At 35.3% G+C, this 27,647-nt stretch overlaps 1 protein-coding gene and 1 non-coding gene across 4 annotated transcripts in view; both read right to left on the reverse strand.

Annotated features, from left to right (window-relative positions):
• Nucleotides 1-725: 725 nt before the first annotated feature.
• Nucleotides 726-27,647, reverse strand: part of TFDP2 (transcription factor Dp-2) — a 56,901-nt gene continuing 29,979 nt past the window's right edge. Inside the window, exons 6-12 of one of the 3 annotated variants that reach the window (XM_085298632.1) lie at nt 25,519-25,681; nt 25,029-25,172; nt 22,875-22,943; nt 20,997-21,148; nt 15,420-15,586; nt 9,281-9,386; nt 726-8,418 (exon numbers count right to left, since the gene is read on the reverse strand). In XM_085298632.1, coding sequence (XP_085154758.1) covers nt 8,235-8,418; nt 9,281-9,386; nt 15,420-15,586; nt 20,997-21,148; nt 22,875-22,943; nt 25,029-25,172; nt 25,519-25,681 — 985 coding nt within the window. In that variant the 3' untranslated portion in view covers nt 726-8,234. Of the gene's footprint in view, nt 8,495-9,280; nt 9,387-15,419; nt 15,587-20,996; nt 21,149-22,874; nt 22,944-25,028; nt 25,176-25,518; nt 25,682-27,647 lie in introns of all 3 variants that reach the window. The other 2 variants (XM_085298631.1, XM_085298633.1) reach the window with 2 other exon arrangements.
• Nucleotides 25,805-25,877, reverse strand: TRNAF-GAA (transfer RNA phenylalanine (anticodon GAA)). Its single transcript has one exon. It is a non-coding gene; the product is annotated as a tRNA-Phe (tRNA).

Raw genomic sequence — 27,647 nt, forward strand, 5'->3', positions numbered from 1 at the left:
TTTTTGAGTGCATGTAGGAAAACACACTGTGAAGTTACTTTGGGATTTTTGTATTTGCAGGAGTGTTGAGGTAAAGTCAACACAGACAAGGAAGGGGAACTGTAATTAACTCTCCATATATCTTTATTATTTAGTTTTTTGTTAACAAAATATGGGAAAAGAGGTTGGAAAGATATATATTTAGAGCATATAGGTGTTTGAAAGGTGTCAATAGTGTAGAAAGATTAGCATGAAACACAAAGGTTGCACAAAGTGTTAGGGAATTTAATATAGCATATTGAGAAAGCCACTGTGAATGCCTTCCAGGCAGACTTGACTGTTAAACAGAGAGACCTCACACCTTTCCTGGAATGGAAAGAAGCCTCTATGAAACATGCATTGTACTTTGACACAAAAATTAATCAGATGATTTTGAGGCTTTCTTTTACCTATCAATTAGGTGCATTTCTTAATGAGATAGCAACCAAAATATTTCTAAACATTTTGTGAATTACGTTGACACTAGCTAATAATTTCAGGCATCCAAACATTTCTGCATGGGTACTGACATGCAAAGTTTTTCTGAATGGTAGACTGACTAATGAGGCTGAATTTTTATATTTATTTTCAAAGCATCAAACCTTATGCAATTTCTCCTGGAGATTAAGCCATAAAGTAGGGTTTATGGTGAGCATTAACTTTGAGCAATTTTCTTCCATATTTTTTTAAAAACAAGCCCAAYCCTGTTGCCTTGAAAGTCTTTTATTCTGTTCCTCTACAGTAAAATTTTACTTTCCTGTTCACAAACARCTGAATATTGTTTTTGTCCAGTGCGTACATACTTTTCATGTCAGTCAGCTGTCTGCCCTTTATCCCCCACCCCCATTTTGCAATGTACAATTCCCACTTGCAGCATTTTCAGTAAACGTGAGTATACAGAAATAACTTCTTCTATAAAATTTCCATTAAAAAAATAACAAGTATTTATTTACAAAGTGTGTGCTACTACAAAGTAATATTTCCTATTGGTTCAAATATACTATATGCGAATGCCAGTGTTCCTATTAGGAGAGTAAAACTTTGTATTTTTCTTTGTATTTCTGTCTGTCAGTGTTTAAAGCGTATAAAATAATACCCACAATCTCTTTATGCTACTCCTAGTTGTGTACAATATGTTAGTAGAAACACTATTTGATCGGGGGGAAAAAAACAGAATAGCTTAATAGCAGTCTTTCTGCAAAAAGAAAAGTTTGTAATTTAAAAGTATTTGGAAAGAAAGAAATCCATGGAGAATTCAAAAAATCTGCAGCAAATTGTATAAGACTAGTGGGAAACTTGGACTTTCCAAAGATACAGAAATTTAGCATGGAAAARGGGAGCAAGAAAAATGCTTTAAGCTTAATTCTCAATTTCTGCCACATTTTTGTGTGATACTATATTCCAGTAGGTATTTTGGAGGATAGGAATAGCAGATAAAATATTAAAGTCTTATGTAGTTTGCATCACCATGAATTATGTTTGTTAGTGCTTCTTTTCTTCCCACCCACCAAGTTTGCACATCTTTCTAAGTTCAGCATTGAAAGTTGGTATAAAATATCTTTGTCCAACTGGCATCCTCCTTCTTAAAAAGAAACAAAACAAAACAAAAAAACCYCCTCCATTTAAAGCAATTAATGGACTTTTAAGTGGCTTCTGCATTTTAAATATAGAAAGGATGTGTCTCTAGAAGATATTTACATGTAGAATATAGTTGATGTTAAAAAGTGCTACTGTAATGGAGATGGGAGGGTCACTTTTTTTTTTCATTGTAATACATATTGCAGTGGGTCTGTAACACTGGTTGATACATAAATCAGGGTTATTTCATTATTAAGGGATTGATCTATTGCCAGATCTTCTTAGAAGTGCCAACAGACATGTACTGTTTTAAAATCTATGCCTCTACTTGCTGGCTAGTTGTTCCTCACGCTATGTAGAATGTGTAGTTACAAAGGTTGGTGCGTTATTTGCAATCAGGTCCTGAGGGAAGAGGATTAATTCATATCCTAGTTCTTGCAGGCTTGTTCAAAGTAAGATTTTTTTCAGGGTAGATGTATAAAATACAGGGTCATATTGTTTGCAGTATTTCTCAATAGCAAAAACGCTCAATCCAAAGTATTTTCATGTATACATCCTGCCTTTAGACAARGGAATGTGCCAGAAACTTGTGTTACACATTTTGATTCAGCTGGTGTTTTCCTGGGAAATCTTAGGAGATCCACTTAATCCCTGCATCACTTGCAGCTAAATCTGCTAACTGCTAAAGTTACATTACAGACGTAAGAAACCCACCAAAGAATTGGAGACTGGTTTTTGTGGAGATAACATTCTCTGGTCAATGTTTTAACCTTTTAGGTCACATACAACTCTTCTGAATGGCAACACAAGTTAACTTTAATCAAACCTATGTGTTGCTGAAAGATTGACATAGGAACTGTATTTAATCTTCATTAAAAAATTTCTTCATTAAAAAAGCARTATAAACTAAAGTGTTCCAAATGAGTTATCTTTAAATTTTTGTGGAAAGGATTATGTGTATGTGGTGAAGGTTTATCTTTTTATTGCCTTGATCTTGTAGATGTGCCAGTGCTGCTACATGGAAGGGATGAAAACCAGAAAGTGCTAGGGATTAATTTTGCTGTTTCACTCAGGCTGTATAATGATTAAAAGGCTTAAAACAACTCACTGGAGAAAGACTTGTTTTGTCTTTAGAAAGTTTCCTATATACCACATAGAAGATTTTGATTTAAATCTATGGCAGGATTTAAATTTTAGATAGCTGTTTCCTACTGTCAACTGGTGTTCATATTTTTAGATTTTTTTTAGATGAATGTCCTAATTGTTGAATTTTGGATACTGTCAGAAAGATGTATGCAGGAAGGAAACATTTTYGTTTTGGCAGATCTTTGAGGCAGGCCAAAGTGGGAATATTAAAGGTGTGAATGAACAAGCATTCTATAAACAGCTGTGACAACCCCTTTGACTGGGCCAAGTGCTTATGTGAGTGTTCCCCCATCTACCTGTCAGCATCARCTGGATTAGGATGGAGGAGGGGGGGTTGCTAAATCAAATAACTGTGCTGAGTGAGCCAGGAAACATTTGTATGAGCAGCGGTACAGTAAGTTCGGTAAGAAAGGATGGTAATACATAGCAAAGGGAATGAACAGCTGAGAATAAGGGGGTTTTGTTTGGTTGGTTTTCTTTGCTTTGCAATACAGCTGGAGGAGAACATTTGTTCACAGACTCTTAAAAAAGCCCTTATCAAACTAACTCTAAAGCATAAATAGCAAAGATATAATCTGATCTGAACACTCAGGTTAAGTCTAAGGCATGAGAGTTTCAAGAAATGTTACGGTGTCAGGACTTGGTTATGTGTATACCTTCTAGCAGCAAATTACGCATTTGAATTCAAATTTACTGCTGACATGCTTAGACGCATAGGTGTGTGACAAATTCTGATGCTTTACTGGCATGTCAGTTCTGGACATAGGTCAAGATTCATGAAATGGCATGTTTAAAAAAAAAAAACACCAACTTCTCTTAGCTTCTCAATGGTTCATCAGTAGTGCTGCAGCAGGCACAATTTTCCAGTGTTGAGCATTTGAAGAGGCCTTCAGCCATAAAATATCCCAGACAATTGTGATAACTCAACTGCAGCATCTCTTTAAAATAAATTAAGGTTACAGTAAACAGAACAATGTTTCCTCAATGCATGATTGTTACTGAAATTTATTGTTCAAAACTTTACAAATCTCCTTTGGTCTTTCTTTCTCCTGCCTTTTTTTTTCTTTTTTTTATTTTTATTTTTATTAATACTTAACTCCTGACACCAAGAGAATCCTGTAATGAAAAGATACAATGAGGAGGGTCACAGTCAGAAGACTTAGTAGTTTGTTTGCTATATATCCTGTGGCTACTTGCTTTGTTTTTAAATTAAACAAAACCCAAATGTCCTTAACTCATTAAAAGGAAAGCGTTCTCTTTAAAAGTAGATCTTATTTAATTTCAGTTGTAAATAGCCAGTTAGTTATAACAATGAGTATTGCCCAGTGCTTAGTTTCAAATGAGATTAAATTTCAGCCATACTCCTGTGTTTAAAGGGGTGGTGTGGTCAGAAGAAAGAGCACTTGACATTTTAAACTTTAACTGTTGAATTCTGACTTCAGGCATTGTTATATTTGGGAGTTTTTTTGGGGGGGAGGGGAAGAGAATTAAAACTTGGCTTTATTAGGCCTTTTTACATCATGCTGCTCTAAACTGACTTGGTTAACTGACACAAATCCCTTTGACTATTTTGTATACTCAGCAACTTGCAGCTGTTCAAATAAATTAGGAGTATTTCCAAGCTATACTTTAAAAGAACACTCCCTTCCCACCCCCCATGCCACCACTCCACCCCAAACCTCTTAGCCAAATTGGAAATGTCTTCAGTGTCACTTGTACTAGTTTAACGAAGCTAGCTAAAATCACGCCTTCAGTTAAACTAACATTATGTATGTGCTTTAGTGTTTACTTAAATATACACGCTTTCTTAGATTAGGTGGATTTTTTGCCATTAATTCCAGTGTTAATGAGAAGACTGGCACAGCTTTAATATAACTTTTAAAAACAAAATCCACAGACATTATATCTGATTTCCACATAATAGAAAAATGCTGTCTCCCACTCATAATTTTTCATCTAGTTTGTGTTGGTGACAATTTTTTTCTAAGTCAAATTTAGATTGTTTTTAAGCACCATAAAGTAAGTCCAGAAAAACTGTTTACTTTCAATTTATAATAAAAGCATATATACACAGCATTATATTGCTTTCAGCCAACTGAATGCATAACCAATAAATAGTGTTCCAAGACACAAACGTCACTTTTAAGTTCTACCTCAGATATTTATGGAAATTTAAATGTTAACTCTGCCTTATGCGGGATACAGTCTAGTACCAATTGCTAATTGTTTTATTTGAATGAATTTTAAGTGTATTGACGAGAGCAGAGGATGGTGGCAGCTGAATAGAAAATGGGAAAACCAGTGTTGTTAATGACTGGTGGCCTTTGGAGGAAGAGCCTGCATGTTGAAGGAACTGAACATGGCTACTGCCATTAACTTAGTGGGAGCTGTGTGATTGTTTAGTATTGTTACTCATAATTGCTCAGAGCTCAATTCAGATGCAACGTCTATATTTTGTGAGGTTCTACCTTTACTTTTATTTTTAAATGCGTCAGCTAATACGAGCAAGAATGGCTGAATGACTTGCCTGAGATCATACAGGGAGTGGTTGTGGCTGGATAAGACCCAGAATTCTCCTAGTTCCCAGACTTTAATATAACCACAAGACCACAGTGCTCTAGTAGAACTTCATTCTCAGCTGGAACTTGGCACAAAGAATCCCAAGGGAAGAATTTCCTTTTGAAGTCTCTTAAGTGTTCAAACTTGTTTTGTCCTTTGTATTTAACTAGTTCGGGGTGGGGGGAGGGGAAGGAAATCATGGTTCAACTATGTACATAAATGTTATGTGCTCCTAGATTAAAATATCCCCCAAAATTAGGGGCTGATAGCTTGAAGTTTGCCAGAAAGCAAGTAGCTGTGTACTCTGCTGCTTTGAAGGAAACAGACATCAATGGGAGCAAGACCTTACACAGGATCTTCCTCCTGAAAAGTAGAAAGCACAATGAAGCTAGGAAAACACCTTACGTTTCTAGTCAAGAAATTCTTTTGCCAACTTCTTGTAATTCAAAGTGTTCATCTTTTAACAATTGTTTAGATTAATGTTTTTCTGGGTTTTATTTTTATGCAAACTTTCAGTGGGAAGTGTAAAGTCAGATATATCCCCTAGTGTATGGGGCTGGGGGAATACTGAATTAGTTTAGAAAAATGTTCTGTCCTTAACGGTGCATTAGAATGTCYTGTGCATATCGGGTATCTTTGATCTGCTGTTTCCAATCAAAGCTGACAGGATAGTTTTCCAAAACCAARATAATACTAATAATCATTTATAATGTCATTTATAAAACTGATAATTCCATAATAGTATGCCTGCAATCTCTTCCTTCTCTTACTACAGAATTGAGCCACTTCAATCAAGTGCATTGAATCGCTCAGTGAGAACTTTTTTTTTTTTTGTACTTGTAAAGCTTTTTTTTCTTCATATAGAGGTAGTGTTAGAAATTTGGTTGAAGTGAGGTTAGTGTTCATGCCTTGGTCAGCTGTAGTCTATGAGCCGTGTGCATAGGACAGCTTAACAGTCTTGCCCAGGGGCGAATAACATGGTAAAGCGTACAGGAATTTTTCTCTGTGCATTTGCGTATTATTTGTGTAATGCAGATAGCTCTATTTACTCCAGCGAGAGCTATGCCTAAACAATGGTGCCATCCTATCTGTACATCAACTGTAGGAGTTTAAACTATCATCTGTTTAAAGTTTCTACCTGGATATTTTTTTTTTTAGGCAAGACTGCAGGTGTGCTTGAATGCTCCTTGCAGTTTTATCTGTCCTGTATGTAGCTAGTTATGAGCCAACACCAGTAGAACAGCTGGGTAGCTTTCTAGCTAAAGCTTCATTTTTTTTATTTTATTTTTTCTTACTAGTTTGGGCATAGTGCTTTTGGCCCGCGTTGTCTTGAGGGCAGATTTGTCTGGAAAAGATAATGTGGACAGACCTCATACTGTGTTAGGGTAATAGCCACAGCAATCAAGGAATATAGTTTGCTGCCATTGTTCAAGTTAGTAAAGTATTACAAGTTGCCTAATCTGTAACTAAATAACAGAGCGAAAGTCATTGTGTTCTGACAGCTAATATATTGGTACTTTTAGTATTATTTACATGTAGTATAAAAACTAAAAAGGAGTAACTTTTTTTTTTTAACTGGATTCACCTAATTAAAAATAGTTAACTTCAAGACTAGTTAAAATACTAAATGTTAGAACACCATCAGAAAAGTACCATCTATACTGGATTTTGCTTTGCTATAAGAAGGTTTTTTTTTTTTTTTAAGTCTTTGTGATTGGATGTGATTTTAAACATATAATACAGAGCCTCCTGTCATAAGGCTAATTTAACTGTTCAAACGGAATTCATGTTGTGTAACTTCAGCCACAAATTATTTTAAGAAGTTGCTTGGTAATAATATTTTCCAAAGACGCATCAAGGCTCGTGCAACAAGAGTTAACTATAAGCAAGTTAAATTATTATATTATACTCCTAATCAAATTATGATTTGTCAAAATTTAATCTTCTTCCTAAATATCTTAACCTATGACTTTAAAAATTTGACTTGCCTGCCCTGAATTTTAAAATCTTGCCATGAAAAGATGTTGCCCAAGATTCTTAACATAGAGGCCTTTTTTAAAATATACATGCTGTAAAATCAAATAAAATTAGAACAGTAAAGGAGAACTTATACTGGATATACTATAATTTATAAATACATTTTCACTTATTTTTTTTATTGGAAAAAAAGCTGGTGCAGAGAATACTGCTGTTTTAATCCTGACTGCTTTAACAGCTAAGAATAATCACTTATTATAAATAAATTAGGCCTGTAGTATAAATGAACATATGAACCTTTCAAAAGAGACATATAGTATTATTTTTAGAGTATCTAAAATGGATTTAATCTATTTCAAGAGTCATTTAATCACTTGCAATTTATATTACTTTAAGAATCTTCTATACAGCCAGTTGAACAGAAAAAAGCAAACATTCTAACAGCCCCTCTCCCTATAATAATTTTCATACAAGGTATTTTTAAATAGCTATTTCAGCATGTGAATGTGCACACGCTACTTTTTTTTTCCTTTTCTTTTTAAGGTAGCACAACCAAAAGACAATGTGAGAATCAGCATTTGTTGACTGACCCTGTTTTCTTCTCCGTTTGGTTAGGATAAGGGGAAGACAGAGACTTGAGACAAAATGCCCCAAAATGGATAATGTGAACTTGATGTTTACTTTGCCAGATCTCCAGGGACTTTGTTCTTTTCCTTGGTTTTAGTTGATTAAAAAAAAAAAAAAAAAAAAAAAAAAACACACTCTCACTTTGCTCTGTGTCTGCGTATCACTCTGTGTTCAATTAAAAAAATTTTCAGTTTCAACTTCGGATATGTTTGTTCTGAATCTTCGCTGAACACAGTGCAAACAAAAGCAAGAAACTTAAAATCCAGAACAGGAGCTCTCAGTAAGAACATGTATGAGCAGTATTTTGTGTACTCAGTTTTCTACTGTCTTTATTCTGGGGAGGAAGAATCTTCATCTTCATCCTCTTCATCCTCATCATTGAATGAGCATGGCGTTTCTCCCCTTGATTCTGAGTAGCGTGATGTTGCACTGCTGGACTGTTGACTGCTAGGGGCGAGGAACTGCCCAGTTGCTAAGGCCACTTCAGCATCCAAACACAACCCTGGATTCTCACTATCAAAACAGAAATGTTGAATTTTAGAGGATTTCTCATGAAGGTTTAAGTTTTCTTTTTTGGCTTTGCCTCCTCCTTTAAGAAAACAGATGTTACATATGAGGAAACATCCCAAAAGCTTTACATGAAATACAGCAATAGTTAAGAAAATCACTGAAAATATTGGAAAATAGCTGGAAAAGACTGGGAGGCTGCTTTGTGTACGCATGTGTGTTTAAGCTTAAAGAGGAATATATCCGCCACAGATTTGTCTACACACAGAAATGTAATTAAGTTATTAAATGCCCTAGAGAATACCCTGACCCAGAATAATCCTCCCTCCCCCTCCTTTTTTAAAGGTGCAGGTAACCTCCAATGTAAGTGCATGTGTGGTTGGGCGAACGGGGAAGGATTTTTTTTTTCTTTTGGTTTGTTTTTAATTATGAACAGACAATGTGGACAAAATTTTCTTCTGTGAGACCTCAAGCAACAGTGCATTGAGTTACAAAATACTAATTTATATTCTTTGTAAGTACTATCAGGCTTTCTGCCATATAATAATTACCTATTTGTAGTCTGTGCCCAGACAGGCATTTAAGGTTAACCGGAAAACTCTGATCTTTTAATAAAGGCTTGGAAGTGATTCTACTCCTTTGAAAAATAGATACAAACCAGCATGTTCAAAAATTCAAGCAAGTTGATTTGGCCTTTCATACTTAATTACTTTATCAAGGAAGATAGCGCAAGAGACTTTTGGAATCAAAAATCAACTGTAATAGGAAAGATCTCACTTTCTGCTTGTAAATAGTATGAAATAGTACAGTCCTGAAAGTACCACAAGCATATATCAATATCCTTGAATAAAAAAAAGACTTTAGTTACCTTGATTTAGAAACAGAAGTGCCTCCTACTACTTCTGTATGTGAAGCTGCTTGTGCTGAATTTGAAAATAATCCTTGGTTCATCCAGGAAAATCCTGCAGACATATCTAGAAGAAAGCACATTTGCATGTATTATCGTTACACATGTTCTTTCCTTTACAGTGTTAAACTCTGCATTCTATTTGGATTTGGGATTCCTTGTTTTATTTTAGAAGAGAGGGTACCAGTAGCTTGAATGCAGCTTTTATACTGTAGATGTTTAATCAAGATGAGATTTTTTGTTGTTGTTCTTTTTAATGTCTGTTTCCCTGGTGCTTGTGGATATACTCAAGCCTTGTACACCCTCATACTCTGTATGTAAGTATACAGTATAGCATGCTCAATGCCCCTTCCGTTTGATCTCAGTTGTGGAACTGTAGCATAGCTAGAAGGAGTCTGAGGGAAAAGGAAAGAAAAACAACAAAGAAAAAAGAATGTATGTATGTGTGACTTTTGTATCTGGATGTATTGTGGTTATTCATATGAAATCTTACTTGTATGACTGTGTCTGAGGTGAATTCACAGTGCGGTTGAGCCCAGCAGTAGCCATATGCAGTCACAGGTACCTGAAATTGAGGTTTCAGTCCTTCCTGGAAACTTTTACTACTACAAAGCCATCCTAGCAACAGCTACAAATGCATTTGGTGACAGTATGACTGGAGCTGTAGGTGTCAGGGTTGGAGATGCTGCAGTGAAGGAGACCGTATGTGTTTCGGTAGTGCATGTGTTCTGATGGCTGAAGGCAGTTTCACCTTGGTAGTCTCATTGCTGGCTGTAACACAGGCTCCTAATCCTTTTTGACACACTTTGAATAGAAATAGTTACCAGCTGTGGATGAAACAGACCATGTAAAGTTTTTGTCCTGAGAATATAAGAGAGAGATTTTTTTGTATACTGTATGTGTGTTGTGTAAGTAAGCCTCCTCTCTAGCGATAGGAAATTTTAGAATAAAATAGATGATAAGAATCAGCTTTCAGGTTAAGATGGAAGACAGAGACAGATAGCTATTCTGAGATGGAATTTGGGCAGGTCAATAAAAATGCTTTATTAGAAAACAAATGTACAGAAAAAACTGTAAGTAAGTAAGTGGCATTAGCAACAATTCTCTTGTCAGAAGTGTTCATGACTGGAAACAGCTAACARGTATTATTTGTTAGGGAATTTGGAAACAAATACTGTGAGGGTCATAACCCATTCATGTCTATTGGAGGGCTCTTCACAGATTTACTGAAGGAATTCAGTGTTATTGCAAGACCCTCAAAGCTCCTTTCATCAACATAGCGAGAAATTGGTATGTAGGCCCCCAATTAAGTAAGTTGAACAAGGAACCAGGCTTTTCTTTGCCTTCTACTTGTCTTGGAGTTGAGGTACCTGGGTGGCTATGTTTTCACTGCACCTGAGACGGCCTAGCTGTCATGTCTTTTGCTGATTAGTATTAGCATTAAGTAATCATAAACATAAAACATTTTCCTAGAACTGTTTTTTGATAATCAGTCAGCTGTGACTTTTATATTAATTAAAAGAGCTGATCAGGTTCTAACAACTGCAACTTCAAGTTGCAGCTAGTAACCATTTTGGAGGAAGAAGAGAATTTCTGGATTTTTTTTTTTTTTTTTTTTTTAACTTCATACCTCACTAACCAGAGCTGCTACCACTTAGTTTAATGTTACTCTAAGGCATGTGTGATCACAAACAGGGGCCACTGTTCATCTCACACAACATTTAAACCAAAATAAAGTTATTGAGGCTGTCTTAGTTCTTTTTCACCGTGCTTGAATGGGCTTCAGCAGGATGCATTAAACCTAGACTTACAGTCTTTCCCAGGCCTAAAACATAAAAAATGTCTGTTCTGTATATACATGATAGTACTCTTCATATTTCATCTAGAAATGCTTCATCATAGCAGCTGTGAAGAATCACTAAAAGCACTTATTACATTCACTTTCCTGTTTTTCTGTATATGTTCTTACTAAGTTTTAGTGTTCTAGAGATGCTACAGCAGACTGCCTAGGACAGGGATTGTTTTAAGTAAGTAGGCTGTCACAACTTCCCCCACAGCCACATAAACTGGCTCACAATGCATAGGGTACCACAGACTACCTCACTTTATGCAGGAGAGAGTTAGTTACAGCAGGGAGGCAGTTTAAATGTTACGTTACAGAACAAAAGACAGCAAGCCTGACATTCCAGCAGAGTGTATTTGGAACAAGACAGAGAATAGTAAGAAATGTCATCTTTAGGGTGATCTGTGAGGAGTGAATAGATGAGAATAATTGAGTATGGACACAGTTGGCTGGCTTTCATTAAGATTGTCCTAAATGCTATTTTGGTTTTACAGAGAACATGTTTTGACAGCTTCCTGCTGTGTTTGCACATTGTTCTGAACCACTCTGAATGACAGCATTGTGTTTAGGTTAATAAAGCAGATGAGAGATGTATTACAATGTTGTTTCCTGGTCTTTAGAAAGGGTGTACCTGTGTGCATATGCTTTGTATTCCAGAAGAGTAAGTCGCTGCGGGTTAGCTTGAGTTTTATTAAGAGTTTGGGCTAATACCCAACTTTTCTTTTTGAAAAGCAGGATGAAGAAAAGTAAAAACAGTAAGGTTCATGGACACATATCACTGCCTTGTACTTTTTGTCTTGTACTTGTAAATTTGGTTTTCCAGTTAGGCTCTGAGGAGCCAGGGTAAAGAGGAAGTCTGTAAAAGATGAGTTTTAAGAAGCCATTTCCTGTCTGGAAAGGACTGTCAGAACAGAAGTCTACCACAGCATCGTACTGTGGATACAGTTCTACAACAGTTCATGCTCATCTAAATCAATGCTGGATGAGCAAAAGTAGGGTAATCTCACTCCCCCCTTTACACTTGCATTGCTAATTCTAATGCTAAATTGTCAGAAACTACTCTGCCAAATAAAAAGCCCGCAGATTAGCACCCTGAACAAGCTCATGAAGGAAAATAAATGGATGCATAGAGTATCAGTTGGCTTAAGTAGTTCTAAGGAAGTTATTTTGGCACGTCGAATGCAACTGAGAAGCAAATTATTTCAGATTTTTTTTTTTAGCTGAGCTGCTCCATGTTTTGTTGCAAATTTTATATTTCTTTCATTGAGCTGGTTTAGAACTGGATTCTTCTAGGAGTTTCTCCAATCCTATTAGCAAGCATTACAATACAAACTATTGTGACTGTTTGGAAGTCAGTAATTATCTGAAAAAAAGATGAGCAGACTGAGGTCAGATTAACATTCTGTAGGAAATGACTTAAAAGTAATCTCTGCCAGCAGTAAGTTTAACAATGAATTCATTTCAAGTAACTTACCTACTTACAAACATTAGAACGGGGCTGCTTTCTGCAGCAGTTAAGTTCATAGAGTTGGCTAGTGTGGGAAAACACTATTCTCTTATTGTCTGCAATAAATTTATCCAGTGAATAAATGAGAGACGTTGATTTGCTTTTTTTGTAGAGTAGTTAATYGAAGCCTGCTTACTTTAAGCACCATCCTGAAAGCTATGCAAACATGCCATGAATTCTGGAAACCAATGATTAGCATTGCATTTCACTGCTCTCGCAGTGTAAGAAATAAAACATAAAGACTTCCAAGGTCAAAATGGAAAGATATACTTAACTGAAGACATGTAATCAGGCAAATGCTGCTGCCTTTTTGTATTGTGCAAAATATTTAAATCTGCTTATTTGTCAGTTACTGCCATTAGAAGGTTTTGCTATGCCATTCCTGTGCTCAACTGTAAATTTGTGCTGTGTAATTAAGTTATAAGCAACAGATAAAAGAAACCTTTGAACTACGTGTACATACTCTAGTAACAATACTTTCAGACTTTTTTTTTTTTTTCCTGTTCTCCCTCCATTTACTCTTTCTATCAGCCTTTTTTTTTAGAGCCTGAAACTGCTACTGAATATAACTCATGTCTGAAGAGTATATTACTACCCAAAAGCATTTTGAATGCAAAGGCAAATCAATACATTTCTCATGATTAAAATTCTTCATAGGTTTCTGGCTGCTGATCTGCTACTAGAGGAATTACCCTAATCTCAACATTCTGTAAGAATGTTTAATCTTGATAACTGTTTTTTTTCCCATTTAGTTTCTTTGAAAGAGAGTACTTAACTCACTTTCACAGGAACATTTTAATTGTTTTCCTTCAATATGTTCAGTAAAAAATAATCCAGAAGTATATTGGTTATTTAGTAGAACAAACTCAATGAACTGCTACTCACTAGTTCAGGTATGAAGAGTTTTATTGTTTAATCTCTAAACTGTGGTTTAATGTAGTATTTGCTGTAAATTTAAAAACACCATATTCACTAAAGAGAAACTAATTCTGTATTAAAATTAAATAGAAAATTTTATTTTGATTTTCAATACAACAGGACAATTAAGCTATTCTAAGACTATAGCATGACCCCAACAGAAGTGGCTCTATTCCTACCACCTTTTCTGCATTAATGATAAATCATGCCATAAGTAGTTTCTAGTTGGATCAACTTGCAAGGAACAAAGAAAGAGGGTAGAACTTCTCTTTTTGACACCAGTGCAGCCATATAAAGGCTTGGTGTGCAATTTCAAAATTGACTGAAATGAAAAGGTGAAATCTTAATTTAAAAACCAACAAGACACCAGGAAAACACAAGCATGTTTTGATAAGCATAAGCACATTAAAAAAAGTTCGAAATTTTGAACCATTTTTTTTAAAAAAGTTTTTAGTGAATGTAAGAATTCCAACTTATATCCAGCAGTATTTTGCCATGTCATCAATTAAATATTTTATAATTCTCTTATGTAATAAAATCAAGAAAACAAAAATTCATGTTTAGCTTTGTGACTATTTAACTGTATGTTGATTAGCAAAATGAATGGCACATATAGTATAAAGCCTGCATTTAAAAGATTCCCGATATGAAGATTAAATGCTTCCAACAGAAGACAACCAATATTAGGCAAGTGTTTAAAAAGTTAAAATAAAATGTTTGAAGTTTCTAATCTTCCTGTAGGAGGAGAGTGAAGTTCCCAGCCTTTCCTGTAGGAAAGACAGTTCTCCACTACAGTCATTAAAACAAGGCCAGTATCTAGCTAGTAGTAAATTGGGGCAACAGCTTCATCCCCAGTTTCCTCAACAATGAAAGCTTGTTTACAACAATCATCAGGTAAAACYTCCTGTAGAGATGAAGTTTCTCCAGAAAACTTAAGAAAATGTTATGCCAAGTTTAAGATTTGAGTAGAGCAAAAGGAATGCAGTCTGACAATAAATGAAATGATTAAATATTTAAGCAGTTCTACTCTAGTGATGCAACACAAAGCATATTTAGGTTTGAGTCTATTAAGGTGCGACCTTACAGCAGTTAGTTCGAACACTATGACTAGAGGAAATAAATGCCTCTGCATGACGCCCTTACCCTGGAACTCTGGATCCTCTTGCTGAATTTAGAGATGCTTAGTTCTCAAATAGCGCCTGCTGTTCCTGTCTTTATCTGAGTATCACTGTTTCACATGTTAAGTGAAAGCGTGAAAATAACTGGCTGAGATAGACAGTAGGACAGCAGAACCTACAACCCATGTAGTAGAGAGTTCACTGGGCATGTCTGCGTGGAGACATGCAGACATGAGTTCCTTCAACAGTGCTTCAAGTCTTCGAGAGCTCACCTAGCTCAGGCAGAGTGCTAATGCAGCTGGGACATATCTGCATTATACTCAACAGGTCAAGTTGCTCTCTTTCTTTCCTTCCCTCCTTAACACAAACAAGAGGTTAAGAGCTCTTTTCTTCCAGTTTGTTCATACATCCAAAGTTATTCAAGAAATAATACTAACTCAATGAAAAGTTGTGTTCTTATCTTTTAGATACTTAAATGATTTCTTCTTAATGGAGCACTCTCAGAAGCTTGTTATAAATGATCTTAAGTTTACGTGAGAGCTACGATAAGCCACCTAAAACTAACTGCAAAACAACTGTTCTGTGTATAGGCTTTTGTAAAACTTTTTCAGATGCCATCTACCTATGTAGGGGAACATCATTAAATTTGCTTCAGTTAGTTAATGTTATTAATTTGATCAGGAACAATGTTTAAGTAAATGTCAGCTAACTTACCTGTGATGTAGCCTTCTAAAGCTTTTGGCACCAGTGATTTTGCAGTTCTTAGGTCCTCAGCTGAACATTTGCCTGCTTCAAGCCCAAAAGACATTCCCATTCTCTTCAGCACCTCACTGTCATCGTGAATCTCAAAAGTGTTATCGAAATTAAAGAGGTATTCGAATCTGCATAGAAAAAGTCAAAGTGAGATGGTTTTGAAGCACAGCTTTGCTTTTATTTTTTGATATGCAGTGAGGTAAGTGCCCTCACTGGGGGACGTTTAAGGGGCCTTAAAAAGTGCAGCATTTTTTTTCCTTCCCCTAGCAGGTCTACAGCATTTAAAGTAGTACTTTCTTAATTAAAGCAACTTTTCCACTGCAGGAAAATAGTCTGAACGTTTCTCCTTCATTAAACAGATTCAGAGAAGAGAGAGGTCTTACTAAAACATTAACCTTCACTTGTACTAAAATCCAGTACTTCTAAAGGTCACCTGCAGCCTCGTCACCAAAATACGAGTTTTGTTTTTGCTTCTTTCACATTTCACTTTCTGTTCTGATCTGCAACATTCCTCCTGTGAACTGACCTATTTACTGTGGTATAACTGCTTTTTGATGCATTTTTTCAAGTAAGCAAGCAGCTAGTAAAATTCTGTGTTYGAAGTCCAATATGTTCAAAACCTGCCATTTCTGCTGCAGGGCTCTCAATTTTTTTCATTGCACATACCAGTAGAATTAGTCATAAAAAGAGTGCTTTAGCACCAGATGGGGCATCTATACTGGCCTTATACTATAATCACAGGCTGTTAAATTCCCTTAGCGTTAGTCCAAGGATTAAAATAGAAGACTTATTTCTGACTTATTTCCCAATCTCTCATTTTTCTGTTGACAAATTCCTATCCCTGCAAAAACAGTTCACTCTTTGAAAGGTAACTTACTGGTGGGTCTTCCATTGCTTCCCCAAGCGACTGTGTCACAGGTGGATGTTGGGATTTTTTATATCAATTTTTATACCTCAGTTGACTAAGTTAAGCAAAATTATGTGATACTCTGTGTTTTTGCAAAAAAATTGCGTCTGCTATCAAATGCACATGCTTTGTGCTAGGTTTAACTGTCACTTACAGGCATCATTTATTTTGTAGCTCATACAGTGATACTTGTATAACGTATATAGTTCATACAGCTAAATTTAATTAAGTGTAACCACATCAAAAGGCAAATAAGTGTCACTATACTGTGATTGGTATAACTATGTTCATACTAGCTAGGCTGATACAGTTAAAGTGATGCAGCTATGTTGTACCCTTCCAAATAGGGTATGGAAAAATGCAGTCATATCAAATCCAGCAAGCTGTAGAGTAACTAAGTAATAACAGTTCAATTATATGGTACTGTATTAAAGGTAGTACTTACTGATAGCATTTCTTCTCCAATATGTTATCTTGGAATTGTCTATATTCTCCCAATTTTGTCTGACACCCCCCCCCAATCATCCCACAAACTCCATTTCTTAAGAAAATAAGAAAGGTCATAGCATGCCAAAAAAAGTGTCTGTGTAGTTTGGAGTTTTCTCCAGTTATGACCAAATACTAGAAGGGGATGTAAGAAGAAATTTACAGTAGTATTTCTCCAATATAGTTTCCAGCAACTTGCAATCTCTGACCTGGGAAGTCCCTATGCTGCTTCTACACCTTTGTCCTTAAAAGCTATTTAAGGATTTCCTTTAAGTAGCTTTACATGACCACCTTTTGAACCTGTGTAACCTTTGGGTACAACATTGAACGCTATGATTTGCATAGTTAAACTGCTACAAAAAAAGAACTTACATTCTTTTTGTATGAAATCTGCCACTTGATGTCTTCTAATATCTCCTAATCTTAATAGCAGCTATGAACAGCTGTTCTATATGCACTTGCCCCATGCTGCCCATGATTTCTTAGACCTCTATGAATCTACTGTCCTCTCTTTTCTAGGCCAAAGGGTCTTATCTGTTCCTTCTATGAAAGCCTTTTTATAGCTTTAGTCATTTTTGCTGCCCTTCTGTGTCTGTCTGTCTCCTAGTTCTGCTATACTTTTTCCAAGGAATCTTGACCAGGACTGCATACCATATATATGGACCAGGACCATACAATATAGTATTCAGATATAAAATCATGACACAAACTGAAGTTTTACTCCTTACTCTTTTTCCTAATAATTCCTAACGTGCTTTTGGCCGTTATTGAGCAGTGCACTTCTGTTCGCATAGAATGATTTATTACAATGCCATCTTATTATTCAGTGCTACAATCTAGGTCTAGAAGCCAATATTGTGTATCTATCTACAGTTGAGTACAGTTTCTTCATCTCTCTCTCCACAGGTAAGTGTAAATTTCATCAGAAATGAAATTTATCTGCTATTTTGTCATGTAGATGTACATCATCGCTTTGTTCTTTAGCTCTTCAGTAGGCATTCATTTTTATCACCTTGAATAATTACTGTCAGCTATCTCTTCTTTTATCTTTTTATCAAGACAAACAGTGAGATGTTGCTGTTGCTTACCTCTTTGTTGTAATAACCAACTCTTTGGTTCTGCCTTTTCTTTCCTAACATTTAGCCAGTCATTAAATTCATGAACGACTCTTTCCTCAGTCCAGTCATTTATTTTCTTTAAAGGCTGCTATGGAGTGGTCTTTTAACATCAGCCAAGAATACCCTGTGTCACATACTCATCAACCAACAGATTTGGAGTAGCACAACTTCATTTGATTAGAGCTATGTTATTTCTTCTGTGTTGTATGGTACTTATTCACATCTCTGAATCTTTGTTGTAATCTACACTATTTATTGATCAGTTAGAACACTTTTTTTTAAGCTATTTGTCACTTTTCATTCTTCTAATATGAAATAGTTAATATTAAAGTTTTATATGCTACTTCACATGCTTGAGTTTCTTTATAATGCTAGGGTGAAGATCATCTGTTCCCAATGATTTTTTACTGTTCCTCTTATTGAAGTACTCTACTACCTTGGAGATCAATAAAATAAATAAAATTTTGTCAGGTCCTAATGTCTAAACGCACAAACATACAGATAGACGTAGCCTTAACATAAAAATATTTTTGAGCTCCAACCTCTGAGAATAATTCTTTTTATTGATGTACAGSGGAGTCTTTTTTAATTTTTTTAATTGTGTCATATTTCCTTTGATCACTCTCTTTTACAGCTTGATAACGTAAAGGCCCTAAAAACTCCTTATAACCTTTCTGTTTCTGTACTGAAGAAAAGTTTGTTTTTAAGAAGTGCTTCATCTGTTTTATGATGTCAGAGCTTGTTACTTACTATTCTTTTCCCTATTTGAATATAACTTACCTTTTGGAAAGCTGTTGTCCTAAGTTTTAATGTCCTGCTTTCYATGCTGTTAGTTGTGCTGAACTTTTTATTTAAATCTTATTTTTTTATTATTATTAAAAAGTTTGAGCTCTGTATTTCTTTTGAAACAATCAGGAGCCCCTGATTCATGCATGTTGTTTTTACCCCTTGTCTCTCTTTCTTTTTGAACTTACCTGCTTTAAAACTAGGTATTCTGGTTTCTGTGTCTTATGTTAAAACATCTAGCATTTATATGCTGTATTTGACTTACTTTTCCAGATGCTTTGTCTTTTCAACATGACTTCTGACTTTTATTCTTTTTATCTGAAGATTCTCTGGTTTTGTTTACTCCAGCTTCAGAAATGTCATTCCTAGTGTGCTGTTTGGCACATGTCTGCCTTCTCAAATTCAAAGTAAAAATTGTCCAATAAACTCTTCATCTTATATGCCAGAAATTTCATTTTGTTTTGGCTAGTTAGGTAATTCCCCCTATGTATAGTATTTTCTCAAGCAGTGATTTTCTTTGGGAGATCCTGTGTAAATATTATTTTGACTGACTAGTACTGTGATGTTACACTGCGTCATCTTTTTGCTTGACTTTTTAACTTCACCTACTGGTGCATCAGAAATGCAGACCAACCAATAGTTTATATAAATGTTGTTTGGGAGAATGAAGGGGGAAGAAAGTGAGTTTGCCAGCAGCAGTGTTGGGCAGGCCGAAAGAGTTTGGCATGTGCTCCAAGAAAGTGGAGCATCAGATTCTCCAAACCGARTAACCACTTTGACAACTGCCTTATTCAACAGATCAATGCAACAGTGGTTTAAATATTAGCAGTTCCTGGCACTGTTCATCTGCACACTGCTGCTGCCACTTACCAGTTACACAAATAACAATCACAGTGGAAAGTGTGTTTAATTTGGATTGCACACTTCCTGATCTCAGGGTGATGTTGATATTTCAGTTTATATAACTGACTTTCAATATTAACATTTTAAATTATTTCAGTGTGTTCATTTTTAATAGTAGTGTTTTCTTACAGTTTGTGACTGTAGATCCACATGCTGTACCTCTCTAGTAGCCATAGTTTTAGTTTCATCATTGACAAGTTCAAAGCAGCAGTTCTGAAGCTTTAATAYGAAATTGCTTAACTTGTTAATGACTTAAAAGCTATATATAGAACAGTGTTCTTAAAAAGCGCAGTGAGAACTGTATAGCTTATCTATAGAATACGGGTAAAATTAAGTTAAATCAATACCAATCTTAAAATTCTCAACTTCTTGAGATGGAGTGCTGGTGGGATTATTCCAAAAGTTTCATCACAAAATAAACTGGGCTTCAGTTATATGTATTCTACWACAGTTCTGCTTCTACTAGGTATTGCTTTTTACATGTTGGCATTTAGGTAATTAGGGACCATCTTTCTATTTTTGCTGTATCTAAATTCACTTTGAAGTTCAATACAGGATTTGTATACTACAGAATGAAATCTGTAATCTGTATTTGAAACAAAGTTATTTTCAGCTAAGAAACTGGTCAGATGCTGATTAACAGTAAACACACTCTTACAATGAAAATGTTTCACACTTCAGCATCACTTCCTCCTTTTTTTTTCTTTGAAGACCTAGGTACAAACCTTTTGCTATTGAAAGATGTCAACCATTTCTTTCAAAGCTGTTGTTAATACCTCTAGGGAGTTCACATTTGTGTTACGTGGATCATCATGTATTTCTGACTAAACAGATTTATGCTATTATAGAAGTAAGAAAACAGAAGCACCAGCATGTGACTTTATGAAACGCTAGTGCTGTTCTAGTATATAACTTCATGCAATTCACTGTCTCCTGTGCAGTGAAGGCTCCCTGAAATGTCRTTTCAAAATGCCTTCTACAACAATTAAAGTTAGCCTGTTTTGACTAATGGTTATGTGGCTGCATTACATACATGCATGTATTTTATATACCATATATATATATAYAYATAYACACWMTAYAYAYAYATATATATATATATATATATATATGGTATGTAACTGATACATGTGTGTGTATCTATACACATACACCAATTCTTTTTTATATATATATATATAAAAAAAAAACAGGAAGGAAGTGACAGAGGGGAAAAGAAATAAAGAAAAACTTAAATGCACAACTAAATTTAGTAAACTTATAAAAAAAAATTGTTCAAAGAAAAATTCCAGTTCACAAGAAGTAATATTCTAAAGTTTGATTCCACAACACACTCACTTATCGCTTGATATACTGCAGTCTATAACAGTTCTTTTGCTAGTGTTGACTATTAAGAAAGGCAGCTGTATTGTAGAGTTCAAAGCTGGAGGGCCTTGATTTTGCTGTTCGTTTTGCTGATTTCTTTGTACCAAGTTTTTGAATGCTATTTGCTGTAAGAAAGAAAGAAAAAGCAATCACTGACATTGAAATGAATACATCAATATTTGCAGGAATTGGGACTTAATAGTTCTTACTTGCCAAATATCGATACCTCCAGTAATTTTGTCAGAAATAACTCTGGCCTGACTTCCCCTTTGCAGTATTAGTGAAGCTGGCCAGGAACAACAGAGATTAACCTCTGTTTTTTCATGCATAGTGCATGTGCCTCCTTGCARTCCCCAGAGACAAAACAAGAACAATGCAATGAAGTTTGGCAGAGAATGCCTCCTGCTCTTTTGAAGAGGGAGTCAGACATCTTCTCTCTTAGTCTACATATAATTACCTCAGTCTAGGAGCTAGTTACATTTGAAAGTTAAGGGGAATTATGGCATTCCTGACCCATATCCTCTTCCCTTTCCCATCCACTCCTCCTCTTTTCTCCTCTAACTAGTTAATTTTGAAATTCTCCCCTTAAAGTTTTTAAACAGGTGTCATTTATGACACCACTTCCTCTCTATTGGATTCTTACGTCTGTATCTCCGTGCATATGAAAAGATGTATTTTTAGGAAATGTTATTTTAGGTTTGGAAGCAAGTCAGCATGCTTGCCCACGCAGAGGCACTATTCATTCCATTTAAGGGGAAGATAGACAGACAAAACCTAGAAAGACTGGTAAACCATTTGACAGTGAACATAATTAAGAATATAATGACAGTTATGGATAAGGTGCAGAAAGTGAAGTGCAGGCTATGGGTAAGAAGGTACAAATCAGTCATTTTCACACCAGGTACTGGAGGTCCTGACTTGCCAGGATAATTTCATGTTGCRCTTAGAGAAGCTGCTAATTTATTTATTAGGTCAGATAAAATTGTATCATTCTACATAGAAGAACTGTTTCTGATGATGAAAAAAGGAGAAGCATTGTATATTTAAAGTTCCAGCGCGTATCTACTTACATAAAAATTGTATCATTACCTTCGTACCACAGCAAAAGAACAACACAAAACAAACAAAAAAATCTCAAACCAAAAAGACCCCTCATCTTAGCCTTATTGGCTGTAACTTCCTACAAAACTTTGATTGTATTTAAATTACTGAAACTGCACAGCCCAAAACATTTAAGACTGTTTTGTAACTATTTATAAAATGTTGCTTTATAAACAGAAGTGCATCTGAAATACGGTATTTCTGCAATTCAAGCCAAAATTCAAATARTCTCAAAGTTTTCCTAGGTGCATATCTGAATGTAGAAGAGCTGGATTTGTCAGCCTTTCATTCTTAGGAGCCAGAAATGTCTGTCCTCCCTGAAACTACTTACTATGTGTTTACCAAAGTTCAGCTAAAGATGTGTGTTTGCTTAGAACAAGGGTGAAAATTTCTAATAGGAACTAATCAGGAAAGTGCACTAGAGCACTTTGAGCTGTTCCCGTTCTCCCTACTGCAGATAATGATAAAGCCTCAGAGAACATTTATAAAGGGTTATGGTAAGTCAATATAATAAGGCTATTTTAAAATGAATCAAGAAGTGAGGTGCAGGTAAGGGGTCCCCATACCAGATGCCAGAAAGGCCACCTCTAAAACTTCCCCCCCCCCCCAGTATATCATAGTTGTAAGTTGAGAAGGAACTTCAGAAGTTCTAACATGTTGGATTCTTACTTGATAATTTTATTTTATATATGTATATATCTATGTATCTATATGTACAGAGAGAAATATGAAAATTACAATTAAACATACCTGCAACAGCAATTCTTGTAGCTGGGCTCTCTTCTGTTTTATCCGTTCAATCCGCCTCTGTTTCTCTATCTTAAAATAGAAAGGAAAATGCAGCAATATAATTACTGAATTTACCATGTCTGTTTCATTGTGCCAAATTGAACAGGCTTCAAAGCTACCAGTGTGCTAGCACCCTTACTGCAATCTATGTAAACAGTGGTGAATTCCATGGCATAGTAAGTAAACTGCAAAACCTTTTCAGCCATAACAATTTGTCATGTTTTCTTCTTTTTCAAATGGACTAATCACATGATGGAGTTTTCCATGAAATAGAACTAACAAACTATTTTTTTTCCTTCTTTTTCAATCATTTTTAACTTCAGTAAAGAATCATAATTATTTCAAGACTGTACCATTTCCCCACCAATTCCTCCTCTTCTCCCTTCTCTGGTATGAATGCCCATCAGGAAAAGGAAGAGCTGATGGGGTTTTGCAGGTATGGGGAGGGTGGTTTTGCCCCCTCCCCCCTCAACTCTTGGAGTTGGGCATGTCCCTTCTACTGTTCTCCTCTTGAGATAGAGGTATGAAGACTGGGCACTGGATCATCTCCTGCATTTGTCTAATACTGTACCATGAAGTTACAGGTGACCTCCACTTTTTTTGACTGCTCATCTGAAATTTGATTGAACTGACAAGATTTTAGCAACAAAGGGACAGAGGAATAACATTTGCTTCATCTATATCAGCATTCAATCATTTTCTTGCAGCAGTGCTAGTAGTGCCAGTTTACTGGGCAAAGAGGTCTTCAACTTGAACAGATAATATCTGAGACAGTAGTAGTACTACATCCCTGCTCACACTGCAAATATAACCAGCTGTATTTTAAGTAGTGTTTTGTGGGAAACACTAAAGAATTGGGCAGTTTTGACAAAGCTACAGTGCTAGCCATTTTGCTTTAAAAATGTTTTTCCTAAATTATCCTGTTGCTACCAACATTGTATCACTGTTCTCAGAAATAGTAAACTCAAATTACCTTTCCATTTAACTACTCAAACTAAGTGATGTAGTATTTTAAATCTTAGCTGGCTTTAAAAAAACACCTTTTTTGTTTACAATCTTCTTCCTCAGTTAATGTTTGAAATGCTTTCTTCAGAGCACAGTGTTTAACTTTCTCTGCTGAGACAAACACATAACTCTTAAGAGCAACTGAAGATTTAATTTAGATGTATTTTCTGTGTAACAGGCTTTTCTGCACTGATTGATTTTTTTCAGATATCCTTATTATAAATTACATTTTGAGAACAGTTGGCACTTTACACTGATTTATAAGGAAATTAATTTTCTGATTTCCACACCATGAAAATGCAACTTAATTTCCTAATATATCACAGAAAGCAAAATTTTAAGAAAATCCGCCCCACTTCCATTTTCTGAATATATATAAATAGAGCCCAAAAGAGTGCACGGTGTATGATCACTGCAAGTAACACAATGAACTTTGAAGTTATTATTCATAACAATAACCTATACTGGGGATAATACATGCAATGTGAGGTGCAAATGTATCAATCACTTGAAAACAAGCAAAAAAAACAAACAAAAAAACCCTCCTGAAGTATAGCAATCAGGCTGTACACACACTCCTTGTATTTTCCAAGCTGCTGTAATAGACAAGATAATAAAAGCATTTTTCTTAGTACATCTGCAAAGACAAAAGATGTAAAATGAACCTGCCCCACATAGACTGCTTTGTATTGGACAGGCAACCCCCTCCCAGCCTTTAAGATACCTATTGCAGCAAGTATCACAAATACAATACATGTTAAGATATATTTCATCACAGTTACTACAACACTGTATAGTCGTGACAGTAACATACACTTTGTATATATGGAGCATTTGCCCTGAAGAAAAAGCAACATTTCTGCAGATGAAGTCTGGCAGCCTTGCAAAAAAGCGAAAGTTTTATAACCTGCTGGAAAAAACAGTGGAAACTGAACTAAGAATACATAAGGAAGTGTATCATTTCAGTTTACTGAAATATCAAAAGTGATTCTGATACTTGCATATTATGAATACAAAATAGAGTTTCCACTGTGGGAAAAAAAACTTCTAGAATAGCTGCATTATCACAACCCATCAACTACACAGAATTTCCTATCCACCTCATTTTACCTCTAGATTCTGACATTCCTGAGCTGAGTTTGTAGGAAGGCCAATCCATCGGATTTCCTTCTTCTCCTTTGAAATTATGTTCATTGCCATCAGCACGTTAAGGGCATCATAAACTCTCCGCCTAATATTTTTCTGATCATAAGCCTGCTAAGAAAATAATGCAGTATTAATTACAACAAAAGCACTCAAAAAAAAAGTTAAAAAGACTGAACCCTTCCTTCAAAGATGAGTAGAAGAAAGACAGAATTCCACATCTTAAAATTTTATACACACATATTATATATACACACACACACATATATATGTAAAATATATATACATTTTTACACACACATGCACACACACAGAGTCTTACTATATGGGACATAACTAAATGAAGGAAACTATGGAGTGTAGCAGGACAGTGCAGGAACAGAAAGGGACAGATTTCCATGATAAATCAACTAATTTTGTAATGATATGAAACAAACTTCACCACGTATTTGCTTACCGAATCTGTAGCTAGGTGGCTGTTAGAATTTGTGAATTCTGATACCAGCTCATCAGCAACTTCATTGTATGAAGTTGTTCCTTTACGTTGGACTTTTTCACATACTTTCATTGAAAAATGCCTCAAACCTTTTCCATTTTTATCTCCCTTTTTGCTTCTCTTACTGTAAAGAGAAAACTAATTAAATATGTTGATTTTTTAGTAAGCTTATTTTGCTACACAGCATACAAGTCATAGAATCGGTAAGGTTTGAAAGGACCTCTGATTTCATCTAGTCCAACCCCTTTGCTGAAGCCTGGACTTGAACCAGGGACTGTTAGATCTTCAGTCTAACGCTCTCCCAGCTGAGCTACTTTGGCCCAAGCTTTTACAACAGGAATCATGACTGCCATACTATGCATTTTATATTTTGCTTTATTTTGGATCAGTTTCTTTCTTCTCACAGATTGGCAGAAAAAGTGCAGTAGAGTCTCCCCCCGCATTTCTCTGCAGTTTCTACAGTCTGTCTTCAGACACACTCTGCTGGGTAGATGCTTAAAAAATAGATTTGTAATTCATCTCCAGGTAGTTACACAAAAGAACCCCCTTAAGAAATGGAAAAACCTCACAGAGTTCTTATGTGCCCTGGAAACCAGATTTAGAGACAATTCTCGTATTTGTGCTTAAAACAAAAAGCCTCAAATATCACTATTTATGATACAGCAGAAACCATCCTAATTCTCTTAATGACTTATGTTTAGTATCTGTGCTATTACAGTTCAGATTGACATACAAGAATCTCTTTTTAGAACGTATATGTTCATGAGTTCTGGTGGTGCCAAACTCCGGACTAGCAACTGTCTGGGTTATTTTCTGCTTGTTCTTCTTCCTCCAGAAAAGCAAGAGTTTAGATTATGGTAATGAAAAATATATGATCAATTGAGTTTCATCACACAAACTGGAATATGAAGTGGTCTCGTAATTGAGGTATAGTCACACCATGCAATACTACAGTCAGATAGCACAGATTCTTAAATTGTTTGAAATTCACCATGCACTTTTCCCCTGACCACTAACAGAACATTTTCCAGCTGAACCAGATGCTTCAGGCACTSAACAATTTTGTTTTAGCAGTAGAAATTTTTAGAAATCTAGATTCTTTTTACTACATATCTTTTAATTTGACATGAGAATTCATCTGTATTCTACAAAGTCCATTTAATTTTCAGATGACTGTAATTCTGGGGGGGATGTTTTCATTCTAGATGAATTTTCTGTTACTTTTACATTCCTACAAGAATTTGTTATAAAATGGGAACAAATCACCATAAATAGAAAAATATGATCAGATATCTAATCAATTGTTTTAGATTCTACAAATTAACATAATCAAAAATTACCGGTATAAAATACTGAAAATATTAAAGTACCTAGAAGAAAAAACCTCTCAAGACCATGTTCACAAAGCCTGGACAACAAAACAAGGTTGTCTGGGCATAGCAAAACAACGTTAGCTTTCAGTTCAAATGGAAGTACGTTTGAAGGTATATATAAGGGGAATTTTAAATTACCAAAATGTTGATTTCACAGCTACTACTACATACATTTTAAAAACCTCATTGCCTGATATAACATTTATTTACTATGACACTAAGTAAGTGTACTAGAGCCTTCCCCTCCTCCGCCCCTGCATTTCTCTGCAGTTGTTGCTTCAAATTTACTGCAGAGTACACAAATGGGAAAAATGAAATATCTATTTTTCTAGCCTTGACACTTGACAAAAAGGCCTAAAAGACATTAATAAAACTAAATGAACAGAGTTATAAAGCTGTGTGTCTACTTGAAGTGAATTACCTCCAGAAAGAATAGTTTTTACTGGAGAATTATTTTTAACTAAATTATTTAAAATCCTTATTAGGATTTAAAGTATTCTAATTTGATATCCTCCCACTTTCTTCTTAATTAAGTATTCTACAGAGATACCACGTTAACAACATGGCAAAAACCAGTCAGTTCCTAAAAATCTGCTAGAACAAGTGAGATTGTCTGGAAAAATAACGTTTCAGTCTTGACAATAACAGTAATATGGGAACTTAGAAGCAAAATACCATAAGCCTAATACAAGAGTTACATTACATAATAAACCAACA

Source organism: Rhea americana, unplaced genomic scaffold, assembly GCF_003343005.1.
Source record: "Rhea americana isolate MKP2758 unplaced genomic scaffold, rheAme1 scaffold_14, whole genome shotgun sequence".
NCBI classification, from domain to species: Eukaryota; Metazoa; Chordata; class Aves; order Rheiformes; family Rheidae; genus Rhea; species Rhea americana.